Source organism: Neopelma chrysocephalum, unplaced genomic scaffold (genome assembly GCF_003984885.1).
Source record: "Neopelma chrysocephalum unplaced genomic scaffold, ASM398488v2 Primary Assembly neopelma1_72, whole genome shotgun sequence".
NCBI classification, from domain to species: domain Eukaryota; kingdom Metazoa; phylum Chordata; class Aves; order Passeriformes; family Pipridae; genus Neopelma; species Neopelma chrysocephalum.
This window is the reverse complement of record NW_020897732.1, coordinates 2,781,599-2,795,220: the sequence shown is the minus strand read 5'-3', so window position 1 is coordinate 2,795,220 and position 13,622 is coordinate 2,781,599. Positions and strand designations below refer to the sequence as shown.

Sequence of the window (13,622 nt, the reverse complement as noted above, 5' to 3'; positions counted from 1 at the left end):
TAATGGTAATTGATTGTTAATAGTAGTCCTTAATATTGAGTGTTTTTTCCAAATTAAAATGGAGCTGAGTTGAGAATGACTAACAACCTTTGTAGAACAGACCTTAACCTACCCCTTTGGCTGGTAAAAGGAAGAGCATTTCATAACTGTGTCTTGAGATAAACTCCTGTCTTTTTCAGTAGAGAACTGTTTCAGGCTGTTCAGACTGTGTATGAAAACAATCCAGGATTCAAATCATCCATGTCAGTAGCTGCTAATGGAACTTCGCTAGAAAGTTGTGCTCTGAGTGAGATCCCAGCATAAAACCTCCTACATATATTAATAAGAAGAATTCTCAGGGGAGAGTCTGTACATCAGATAAGGCAAATGCATGAGGAAGCAGAACTGAAAATATGCTCAAGAGTAAAATTGAGAGGGAAGCAAGTTGGATACTCTCACATTTTCTTCTGAGTTTGTTTGTTTCTCCTGGCTCTGTGATGATTCCTGACATTCCCTACAGCAAGAGCACTGGCATTTTGTAAGACCGAGTCTGGTGCCCAAGCCTCTGCCCGCTGCCTTCAGGCTGCAATGCAGGGTGTGTCTTTTTGCAGTGTTTGCTATGACCTGTTGGCATCATTTTAGAGCATTTAACACTGGATTATGAGGTCCAGTATTGCAGGTTGATTGTTTGGGTTGTAGGGGAAGGATGGGAGTGATGTGCTGTATTGATGAAAGTGGAGCTGGCTATTACAGACTACAGGCTCCTCTTCTTTACTTGCTAGCTAAGATGCAAATAAAGCTGCAGAAGGAATGATGCCTACTGTACTCACTTCCCTTTACTCACCCTGATGACTGTTTAAATTCACGTTTTATAGCTCTAGGATAGGTATGTTTTTCACCTCTTCTGACTTCCCTTGCTGCCAACCCTCAAAAAACCCCCCAACAAAACCCAACCCAACCCAAAAAACAACAACAAAAAAGCAACAACAGCAAAAAAACCCCAAGCAAAACCAACTAACCAACCACACAAACCCTTTAAGATGCTTAACATCAGGCACAGAATTCAGTTTTTGGATGTCAGTGAGAGATAATGAAGTTGCAGGAGTATTTTTAATACACTTGAACAGGATTTTCTTATGCATTTGGTTTTCCTTGGTCTTAGTTTCTAGAAGTTAATACTTGTGGATGTATGTGTGTAGCTTCTCATGACTTAGAATGCTTACATATAGCAAAGACATAATTTCATTCTAATGCTGACTTCTGGTTTTAGTAAGGATAATTGAGGGGCTTTTCCTTGAACTAAAATCAGAGTGTAGAAATTTTTAGAGTCATCATTTCTGTGAGTTCCTCTGAAGGGTGGGTGGTAGGTGGTACATGGGGGAGAGTTCTGTGTCAATATTTCAGGAATGAGGAGAAGGATCCATTAATGAGAGCTCAAGAAACACACTGCAGTAGGAAATGTTCATGACTATGTTTCTCTCTTTTGCTGAAGGGTAGAAATTGAGGGAATCTGTATTTAAGGTGGAAAGATTTTAAGGTCTTAAATAAATTTTAAAACTAGAAGATAGCATTATAATGTTTAAATCTACTTGACTTTAGCTTGTTAGGTAGAGATATTCACTATCTTGAGCGCCCAAATCTTGTATTTGTGCTAGAGAACCTCCCTTTATCATGTGCACAGTAATAATGTCTTTTCATTTTTGCTAATGCCCAAGTTACTTCACAAATGGAGCTTGTTTTAAACGAGCTAATTTGGTGTCATTATCAGTCAATATATCAGTTGAAAGTGGCTTGTGTATTGCTGGTATTTGGGAGCTTTTGCTCTAATGAAGGCACTAGTCTATGCCTCTATGTAAAACACATACATCTTTTACTGCCAAGGACTTATTTAATTCACTTTGTGTTTTGTGACATTTTTACTCTTTTTTTTTTTTTGAGGAAAAGCAATTATTGTTTCTAAAACAATGCATTGTTGCTGGTTTTTGCAACATTACAGTGAATATTCTTTTTCTTATCCTACTTGTTTAGGAGAGTGCTAAACCTAAAAATTTGCTGAAAATTTCCTTGACATACAAAAAGAAATAGTAACTTGCACATTTTTCCCCTGTACACATTTTTCATTATAAGAAAGATTTATGATTGGTAATACGACTCCGTGGGTTGAGCCACTTTCTGCAGAGCATTATTTCAGCACCTAAAGCAACAGGAATGATTGGAATGCATGTTTTGCATTTTGATTTCCATCCTATAATGTTGACCTTTAGTTTCTCTTCATTTTTGTCATGTTTGCCTTTCTTTGTGCTTAATGGGTATCAGTGTTGCTTTTTCTTCATATTGATAATAGGATTCAGTAACTTCTGTCTTTGTTCACTGGGAGAGATAAATGCTTTAAACCTTGATTAAATGCCATGTTAGATGTTGAGTTATTATTAATAAACCCACTACTTTAAAATCATGCTTAAATCATAGTGTATTCTTTATGTTCCTGTGGTACTGCTGACTGTATTCAGTATGCATTTCTGGTGCAGCTTTGATTGCACAGAGTGAAATGGAAAACATTGTGAGAAGAGGGAATATTGATTTTTCTCCTAGTTAAGCAATGGTTTTCCAAGTGACAGAGCTCAATTATATTATACTGGTTATTGGACTATTTAACATATGCCTTTTTAGTGAAGTGATTCTGGCCAGTAATGTCCTATATCTTAATTAAACCAATATTTTGAGGGCAGTTGGATAGAACATACATTTGAAAATGTAAATGTCAAGTATATTGTACCAAGGCTTATCTGTTAAATACTGCAAGGTTACAGCCCCGATGAGGCTGCAGGGAATAATAACAATTGTTCAGCCTTTTCTTTTTCTGTTGCTGTGTAATTAGATCATGATGTTGTCCATTTGATAACTACCAGAAAGTGTAAATTAGAGTAAGTTGGAAGTGGATGTAAGAACATGGTATTTAAATTTTTAATTACTGAGATGGAGTAGGTGCTCCATGGGAGGTCAGCCTGCAGGCCTCTCCCAGAAGCCTTGTCAGAAAATTCCACTTCATGGTAAGAAAAATGCTGAGAGAGGGGAAGTGTCTTGAATGGCAAAGACGGCTTAGTCACTTAAAGGAATTAAATGCACTTTTTAAAATTGGTGAGAAGCTGGCAATGTGGCATGGTTTGCTTTTTTTAAAGGGTGTGGGCTCTCTCTATACTTTTTATTTTGAGATATCCTGACTAGTGCTGTGTGGTCATATGAGTCCGTGTGTGTAGAGAGAATCACAGTTTCTTTCACCCAAGCAGCAAATAGTTCATGGCCTGTTTGGAAAGCACTGTATAGATTTACTTAAGTGGGTTGCAGTTTCTATATTGATCTAAAACCATAGCAAATAAAAATAAAATTAATGGTAAGAGGATCTCATTAACCTTGTTGATTTATACATGTTAAGAGCTCTAAAATGCTGTTTGCCAGGTCTTTTGTTCCAGCTCTTTCTCCCTTCCCTCATCCCCAAGTAGGCACCAGTGCTTACCACTGCCAGGTACTGTAAAGCATGCAGAGCAGAACAGTCAGTGCTGTCAACCGTATCAATGCAATGCAGACATGTTTCTCTAGAGCTGGAAATATTGTAATAATTTAGGAAGAATATTTTTTTTTTTCAGGTCATATGTGTCCGTGTCTATTAAATACTGAGGACAGTTCTGAGTTTTAAAAACTGACCAGGACAGTGATTCATGCCAAAAGTACAATGGGGTGGTTTACAATTACTTTCAGAAATGTTTTTGGATTAGATAAGAATATACTGGTATGGTGAAATATATATATATATGTAAAATATACTGGTGTTATCCCAGTGTAGTGGGTCAGCATGTTAGAAATAGCTTGCATCTTATACACCAGCACACTTTTGTATTCCACTTGGTTTTTCCTACCTTAGTGTAGCTCTCTGAACAATTCTTAAATGTAGAATATAAAAAATTTAAATCTCTTTGAAGTTACCAGAAGAAAGCAACTTTTCTATAGATGAGCAATCAAGATAAAAATATGACAATCTTTGTCTGAGGGATAAGAAAGCGACTGTCCTGTTATCTCAGAGCTTCTCTGTTGTTTTGCAGGATGTGACCTTTCAGTTCTGTGAGCACACGATAAGGGTATTGGTAGCCCTGATTTTTTCTTAAAATAATGCATAAAGACCAGGGAGAAGAGGAAAAACCAAAGGCTTTACCTTGTAAAGTTTGATGGTATTTACCTTCACGCTTGCAATACTTGATTGATAGCGTATGTGTGTGTGCCGTGGCTGCCAAATGCAGATGCATTTCTCTGCTGGCTACTGCACAGATTTGACACAGTTTGGACATGTAAGGTTTCTGTTCATCCAGATTGGTGAAAACTGCCAGCTGAGGGGAGCTTGCTGAGTGATTGGGCAGTCTGAGTGTAAACCTTTTGTTTTGGAGAAAGTTTAAAAAAAAACAAAAAAAGCTCACTGCACCTTGCTTCATGAAGCTATTTGAGCTCTTTCAAGAGTTCTCTTCTATTCTACGTGAAAACAAAATAGTGCATCCAAGCAGATTAAAAAGAGGAAGCAGCAGGACTATCCTACTTCGCAAAGATAGATTAAGACTGTGGAATTTTTGAACTTTTTGTGATATTTCTTGAGTTCCTTTTTTTTTTTTCACCCAACATAAGGATCCTAAAAATAAAGGCAGAAAGCATTAGAGTTCCTCAAGATTATTGCTGTTTTATGATCATTCTTCTAAAAAAATACACCCAACCTTTTACACCTTGCTTAACCTAGGTTTTGAAGATATCTCCTTTCTGTCTTAAAAGTGAGATTACGATCTATTTGAAGTATTTTACATAATAAATGTAGCGAAATGTCTTATAAACACATATGGTTTCAAGATTCACTAAAAAAAGAGAAGAAATAAGCCAATTTAATTTATAACCAAGAGATTTTTTTTTCTTTTGACAGTGCCATCATGCCATTGATATTGACATTATGAGCCTGTGCTTCCCATGCAGCTACATGAGCGACTGTGAATGGAACAGGGTTGCTTATGCTCTGACAGCTTTGTGATTTATAATTTGCTTTGCTGTCTTCCAGCTAACAGAACATCCCCTCCTAAGCAAGATTCCCATTGATGTCTTGCTACTCCACATGCACTTTGCACTGAAGATGTAGCTCTGTGTGGGAAACATTTCCACACAGACATGTTACATGAAAGACAGGTATAAAAAGTAACCTTTTAATCTGACTGACATGGAGCTGTCCCATATGAAGCACAGGCCCCAACTCTGTTGACCTTTTTGCATGTCAGGGGCTACCTATGCCAGGTGTCCTATTGAACTTAGGTGAATCATATGCACACATAGTGTTCTACGTGCCCACATACATTGGAAGTTTTTGTTTACTCCCTTGTGGGAGTCGTAATTTGTATGGCTGAGTCTTCTCAAGAGGGAGTAGTTTTCAGATTTTGAACCGAACATTGGGTTCTGAAAAGCTAATATTTCCATCAAAATGGAGATCTGAAAGACATGTCTTCTCTAGCTTCTTACTGCTTGCAGCAGTGCTGGTCTTTGTTATCTAGAAGCTCTTTTAATGTTTATGCCTTGATAACTGAAGACAAGAAATAGTATTACTACATTACTTTGTTAATTTTTTTTCCAACAAAAATTCTGTTTTGTTGTCATTGCCAATTTTGGCTAGACCCTTCTTGCCCACATCCTGACCAGTTAACATCATGAGGAGTCCAGCAATCAATGTCTCTGGGGGAGAAGGGTGTTGCCTGACCTGGAAGAGTACAGGGAGTGAGGCAAGGGCAGGGTGTGAAGGGTGTGGGTCCCTGCATGTACCTGCCAGTGTGGGAGGGAAGAGGTTTTGGGCTGCATATGGAGAGCTGGAATGAGTCAGGAGAAACAATGTTTTTCTTGGATTTATTTTTTCTCATCTGCATTTTTTGTTTCTTCTGAACATTACTGAGGATACTGGACTTGTATTTCTTAAAATATTACAATGTTTGCTATGTCTTAAAATTATGATAGTTTACTTTTGGTCTTACTGTTAATAAAATTTTCTCTCTAGGGAGATTCTGGGTGGTGAGAGTAAAGAATTAGTAATGCTGAAACTCACATATCTGTTGAAATATGGGGATTAATGTGCTGTCTGGAAAATTATAAAATATATTATAAAGAGCTTGAGGGACTATATTCAGACCTAGCTATTAAAGAAAATTTAGACTTAAGGTGGAAAGAGCGTTCAGCCCTACTGTGTTGTGTCCTGAGGGTGGCAATTTAATTGCTGAGTCCTGCACTTGGATCACAACAACCCCATGCATTGCTACAGGCTTGGGGAAGAACATCTGGAAAGCTGCTTGGCAAAAAAGGACCTGGGAGTGCTGGCTTACAGTTGGCTGAACATGAGCCAGCAGTGTGCCCCAGAGGCCAAGAAGACCAGCGGCACCCAGGCCTACACCAAAAATAGTGTGATCAGCTGGACTAGGGAAGTAATTGTCCCTCTGTACTCAGCACTGGTGAGGCCACAGGTTAAGTGCTGGGTATGTTCAGTTCTGGGCCCCTCACTACAAGAAAGACATTGAGGTGCTGGAGCGAGTCCTGAAAAGGCGATGAAGCTGGTGATGGTCTTGAGAGTAAGTCCTGTGAGGAGAGGCTGAGGGAGCTGAGATTGTTTAGCCTGGAGAAAAGGAGATTCAGCAGGGACCTTATCACTCTCTAAAACTACCTGAAAGGAGGTTGTAGCAAAGTGGGGGTTGGTCTCTTCTCCCAGGCAACTAATGACAGGACAAGAGGACATGGCCTCAAACTGTGCCAGGGGAGGTTCAAGTTGGACACCAGGAAGAATTTGTTCACTGAAAGGATTGGAACAGGCCAGTTTTATCTTGGTTTGAGACAATTTTGGAGGCACAGAGACCTCAGACAGAAGTCTCCTCTCTCAGATTCAATACCCCTGATTTCTCCCATACAGAGAGAGAGATCAAATATGCCCATATGTAAGTGAAAAAATAACTCTCTACCAAGAAGAATGCCAATAACAATGCTGATAAAACTGTGTTAAACCAACCGATGAGGAAAAACTTCCCAAACCCTGCCCACTGGACCAAATTGAGATGGTGGCTGGCCTCCCTCACATGTGAAAAACACGTGTGACCACAGGACAGAGACAAGATGGCTGTCTTTCCACGTGGTTTGCCTCTCCCATGCCCAGAAGACCTTGCAGGAATGGTTGGAGAGTCAGCGCTGTCAGGAAAAGGCAGATAGCTGGGATTCGATACCGGCAGGTGCTTGCGTGGTGCTGGAGTGAGGCTGTGGTGCCCTACAGGCAGTCGGAGCAGGGCTACTGACCCCCCAGCAACTGGAAGGACCCACAAGGCACCCGTTGGATCCAGCAATGAGACTTGGTTGTTGCAATTTTGATGTTCATTGATCGAAGTGGTGGCTGTTGTCCTGTCGAAGGGGTGGTCGCAGTCCAGTTCCATCATGGTGGTGGTGGAAGCCCCGGGTGAAAGGATTGGAACAGGGCTAACCAGGGAGGTGATGGAGTCACCATCCCTGGAAGTTTTCAAGAAATGACTGGATATGGCATTTAGTGCTATGGTTTAGTTGATAAGGTGATGTTTGGTCAAAGTTTGGACTCAGTGATCTTGGAGGTCTTTTCCAACCGTTATGATTCTATGAATTAAAGTAAAAAATTGGTCTTGGTCCATGAGCTGTTGGACTGTATGCCCTAATGCTGGCATTAGCTCTTATCTCTATTCTTGTCTTGCCTATACATGGCATTTAACTGGGAGATGTTTGGTCATTGTTTAGTCGGCACTCAAATGTGGAAACCAGCCAGTTTGAGTAAAACATAGGATGCTTGTTAGGGCAAACTAGAAATGTGCCAAGTCTCGCATCTGACGACATCAGGAAGGCAGTTGTTTCAGCTGCCATTCACTGGTGATTTTGCAGAAAAATCAGTATAACATGTTTCCAAATCAGTTATGGTCCTCAGGAGATGCCAGTGTTTGGTAAACTTGTACTCTTGCTTTTTGTCTGGTATTCATTTTGTAGTTATATGAGTGTATATTACTAGAAAAAGTGGGTTTTTTTTTTGTTTTTCAGGCAGAGTGCTGGAATTTGGGATAACTGTGTCCCACAGTCAGTCTTCATCTCTGTGGTGCTGTCAGATATATGCCTGACTTACTTGTGTCTTACTACTCTGTTTTATGAAACCGAGTTGATATGTTCTAGCTCGCAGGAAATACCACCAGGCTGAATCAGTCTGTTTGAAACACTCTGTTCAGGCTCATGTACTGAGAGTGTCCCAGGAGTGTGTCATGTACAGACTGGGACTGGTGCTGATGGCTCTTATTTTTCTGGAATGCATATTAACTGTATTTCATGTACAAAAACATCTTTGCATACATATGGCCAACAGAGCAGTTTATTTCTGAAAAACAGCTTAGCTGTTACTGCTACTTGCTGATTCTGACCTAGGAAGTCTTCTCCAGGCCCAAATTAGAGTTTCTTTGGGCTTGTTTGTGCCTGTGACATCATTTATGCAGACTGTAGGCTTCACTATAATGCCAAGTATGAAACAGCATCTTGTGAAAATTATTTTTGCACAGCTAATTTTAACATTTTAAATAAAAAACATTTTGTATTCATTTTCAGTGCACTCTTCTTTAAAGTTTCTCATTAGTTAGATTTGATTTTTTATGCATATCAGCCCTGATAGTAAATAGTTTCTTAAACTACATTACTGCAACTTCTGAAAAAATCCGTTCATATGATATTTATGTCATCATGATGATGTCAGGCACTTTTTCACCTCTTTACACAGTCCCTCTGCTGGATGTGAACTCTGAAGAACTGTTTTGGAGACATGTGCTTTCTTCTGGTTAATATGTCATGAGCTTTCCTCACAGATCTTAAGAGAGGCCTTACAATTTTTTTGTCAAATACATTTCTGTTAATCTTCTTAAAAGATTAACTGCTTAAAATTAGCAGTGAATAAAATACATTGATTTGGAGATAAGGACTCAAATTCTTCTGTACTTTTCTAGGGATGCACTTTGTAGGTATCCTATGAAATTTGAATTCTGCAAGCGTTGTGAGCAGCTTGAAGATAGTAATGGTTGCACAAGATAAGAAATGTGGGGACCATATTTCTGACATGCTGGGCAGGTGCTATTTGTGTTTTGTTTATCAAATAGTGGTTTTAGAAATGTGAAAGGTGATGTTCCTACTAGATTAAATGTAGGACTGGAATTGAGGAATACTGGTTTCTGTTCTGTTTTACAGATTTCTGGAGTCACTGCATGGGCTTTTAGTCTCTTAATAGCCTGTTACAGGCACTATATTCCATCATGAAACATTGGGGTGCCTTGGAATGCTAAGTAATATAATTTGGACATTTGTGTGGAGATGGAAACAGACTATCAAATAATTTTATAATAAAGCTTATCTGTCCAAGAGAATAAGTAGCTTCACTGTGTCTACTCTAGGTTTCTGTCCATAGCAATTAATGTCTGTGTCCCATTACTACTGGGGTGAAGTCGCAGAGTTACACTGGTGTGACAGCAGTTCCAGTTATTGAGGATCAAACATAATTGTGTTTGTGATATCTTTGTTTCTAAGCTGAGTTGCAATGGGTTCTGCCAGGATTTGCCATGTTATATTATTTGTTGAAAGTAGAAGACTAGGTGTTTTTTTTTTTAAAGTGGTAATGCAAGCACAAAGCTGTAAGACCTTTCTATCCAAGCATTTTTTCATGGTCATTTAGAGTATTTTTCCACTTCCCTTGAGTTGCAGAGACCTTTGGAGTGTGCTAGTGAAAATGCAGACTTCCTGGCACGTTAACTCTCTTGATTTTCATCATTCCTTTTTTTGAGGGCATGCTTAGGAGTGGTTCACAGACCACCAGGTGGTCCAGGCCTGGAGGTGAAAGCCCATAATTTTAGACATTTTTTTCCTTGAGTACTTCAGGGCTTCTGTGGTTTTGCTAAATTTTACTATGGGGAAAATGGGGTATGTGGAAGGAGAAAATAGGGTGTTATCTTAATAATGTTAATTATTAGGGTGTTAATTATTAGGGTGTTAATAGGGTGTTGTCTTAATGTTTTTATGAGGTGATCAGCATACACATATATGTCAAGTCCAAGGATTTTAAAAAGTGTTTGATCACTATAGTATTGAAAAGGTCATAATACAGCAGTGTGCAAACATGTAGCTAATCATGTACTCATGCCAAAATGTATTGCTGCAGATTTCCAAGTACTGGGTTTATTATGAGAGAAGGTGGACTTAGAATGAACTCTGAAAGATGCCTTCCGGGAGGAAGCCAAATACTGGAGGACTTTCAGAAGCACAGGAGGAAGCTTATGCTACACACACACAAAGTTCAGTCTTGTTCTCAAAGATGTTATATTCTTTTGACTTTTATTTTGTATATTATTGACAGGGAACATAGAATGGAATTTATTGATGGAAAAATTAAAACCTTCTTTTTCATAAATTCACTATAGCATTTTTCATGAATGTATGCCAGTGTTTGATATTTGTTTTCCTTCAATTTTTGACTAAAAGAATAAATCTGGTGCTAGGATTGAATTTACCTAGTAAAATGTTGGAAGTATGTCATCCAAGTCCTATTTTTTCTTTTTGGCACCTTAAAATTAAAAAGAATATTGTGGATGTTTTACATAAAAGTGATATCAGAAATAGAGTAATTCAATGCTTTTTATTTCAATTTTTATTCCAGGAAAATTATCAGAGTCCAGTAAATAGCCAGTAGAAAGAATTATAATGGAAAAGCAAGTCAATATATCATGTTTAATGCTTTACATGTAACATATTCTAAACTATTTTTTTCTTGAATTCTTCTCAAGTCACTGTTTCCCAACTTTAACTGGCTAGTAGGTAAACCCTCTGAGTGGTTATCAGGCTGTGAACCTCATCATGTTTTACTCTCCTTGTTGGCTTCAGTTTTAACTTCTTAACCTACACTCTAAAGATCTTTTGAAGGTCTCTTGAACAGTGCATTGCTACAAGCTGTAACTTGGGAAGCAGAATGTGAATTCCATTTTGTCATCTTGCATAGACTAAGGATAATTGCACACTACTTTCCTATAGATGTGAAGGTTCTGGATGCTTTCCATCACCCTTGCACCTGATGGTATATGGGTTCTTTAGTAATAGTAGATTTCAACCTTTGTTTTACAGCTCTCAGCATATTTTTTTTCTTTGTAGAGAAACCAAAGTACCATTGGTTTAATAAAAACATTTTCAATAATTATACACACTAATGCACTTCCTTTTATTGTGGTCTTAATGATACATAACCCCTACTGAATTTGTCAGCCCCAGTCAGCCATAAAGATAAACTGAGGAGCTGTGATTTTTAGCAGAACATTTTGAAATATGAGCAAACTGAAAAAATGACTGTTATTACGAATAACAATCTCTGCAGAACTGGTATAAAACTGTACTTAAATCTAATATAGAAAATCACATTGTGGATCATATGTGAACATTTCTAAATGGTATCTACATCTGTTGTGTTTTTCTACTAACGACATTTACTTCAGAAGTGCTTTTTTGTTGTTCATGTGTGTACTTTTAGTTTCAGTAAGTGAGCAAGGTCAAATCATATTGCTATTCTGAGAGCAATTTTTTTTAATTGTTTATCTGCAATTTTTTGGTGGATGAGCAAGAAAGTCTATTAAAGTATAGAATAACAGTTTAAATTAAAGTGCAGTTCTTGTGTTAGGTGCTGTAGGAGGCATATCCTTATGGTAAAAGGTACTTGTTAGGTATTCTGGGAGACTGTATCATTCCTTTGTCGAGCCATTTTCTCTCACAGTGATACTGTGTTGGTACCATATAATGAGCAGCAATCCTGTCTTTCTCCCTCTCATATTAAAGTGAAATACAACATGAACCTGTGGGGCTTTTATTGCTGCATTATTCCTTTTACTACTCAATCCTTTAGAAGCAGTCAAGCAATAAGCAGGCAATGGTACATGCAAAGACAGTTTGGCTTCTCCTAAGGATTTAAACATTTTAAACCTTGCTTTGAAATTGCCACAGTTAAATGTTTTCCATAAACGTAGAACAATGGACTTACAAACTTGAGAGAAAAACCTTTTGTGTGGGTGACCAAAGTTGTTGCTCACGTAAGGCCTCCAGTCATTATTGACTTCTGGAGGCCATGATTTGCACCAACATTGGAAGGTATCTGGACCATTAACCCTCCTGTCATGGTGTGCTGAAGTCACCTGCCCACCTATTGCAGCCTGTCCCTGCTGTTAAGTGGTGAGTTTGAAAACAACTTGGTTCTCCCCATTGTACTTCGCAGCACAGGGTCTTGTTTGTGATCCTGACAGTTTTGTGGATGGGCAGCCTGTTTGCTGCTGCAGGTGTCATCCCAGTAGGAACCCAAGATGAGGGAGCACTGGGTAATCCAGGAGTTGCAAGAGACATCGTAGTTCTTTTGGTGAGGAGGATGAACAGATTGATAGACCCCGTGCTAATGCATCACTTCCAAAGGTCTAATATTTATGCAACTCATGAAAAATAAAATACAAATTTATGTTGGTGGAAGATTGATGAGGGAAGGATTGATGTATCCAGAAGCCTGTCTTTTTAAAGAATATTTATATTAGTCTATTAAGTAGTTTACCTTTCTCTATAAACCTTATTTCTACAAATTTACGAGTTGAATACTGTCATGCTATAGAGTGGCTTTTTCTAGTTTCTTTGGTTTGTCAGCAAGCCTTTGTATCAACTCTTATGTTTCTCAGTGTAAAATTGATTTACTTTTAGGGGAAATCAGTTGGGCCAGAGGTAAGCAAGTGGGAGAAAAGTTTCATTTGGTGAGCTTTGATGAATATTGTATTGCTGTTTATGGCCTGAAGCAAACATCATTCAACTTAATAAGTCTCATTCAAGTGTATCGAGTGGGATGTGGTTGTTTCCTGTTTTGTTCTTTTAGAGACACACAGAGTTCAATGTGTCAAATTACATCTAAATTTAGGGCCACAGTCCTTGAATAAAAAGTATTTTTTCCTTTGGACATTCAAACATTTCATGGTCCTCTTGCGTTCATCCACTTTTCTTTTGCATTTTGTATAATATGCTGCTTTCTCCCTGGATTTCTTGGCAATTTTTTGTTATTAAATCACTACACTGAGATTAAAATCTATTCTTTAACTGAAAGATATATTTATGTGATACTTGTTTTGTATTTTAATGCAGCCCATATTTTAAGATGAAAAAATAGTGGCTTTTTACTATATTAAAAAATGCCTGGTAATACCAGAGCTGGTGATGGGTAGTGCTGTTAGTAATTGGCAAATAACATTTCAGCAGATACAAGAGTATCTTTGAATTGTGGAATGAAATAGTTTCTTTTTAACAAAATGACTGGACATATTGTTTCCAGGGAGAGGGAGCAATAAAAAGGGGAGACAAGGTATTAATAACTGAGGAAAGTCATCACTCATAGAAACGTTGCTATTTTTTATTGTGTATTACAATCAATACATCAGATATCTGTTTTTAGGCTTTTTATTCTTGCCATTTTGCCCTGTGTTTATCTGACAGTTGAAATCATTCATCTAGGAAGGATAGATGTATGCAGACCAGACTATTTGACTACTCTG

General features: G+C 38.1%; 1 protein-coding gene across 15 annotated transcripts in view; it reads left to right on the top strand.

Moving 5' to 3' along the window:
- The window catches only part of PARD3 (par-3 family cell polarity regulator), a 459,681-nt gene that overhangs the window by 117,875 nt on the left and 328,184 nt on the right, over positions 1-13,622 (top strand). The window contains exon 1 of one of the 15 annotated variants that reach the window (XM_027686804.1): positions 5,148-5,190. The exons of the other annotated variants lie outside the window; for them this stretch is intronic. Within the exon in view, the coding sequence (XP_027542605.1) occupies positions 5,173-5,190 (18 nt within the window). The 5' untranslated portion in view covers positions 5,148-5,172. Of the gene's footprint in view, positions 1-5,147; positions 5,191-13,622 lie in introns of those variants that run through there. 15 annotated transcript variants of the gene reach the window in all.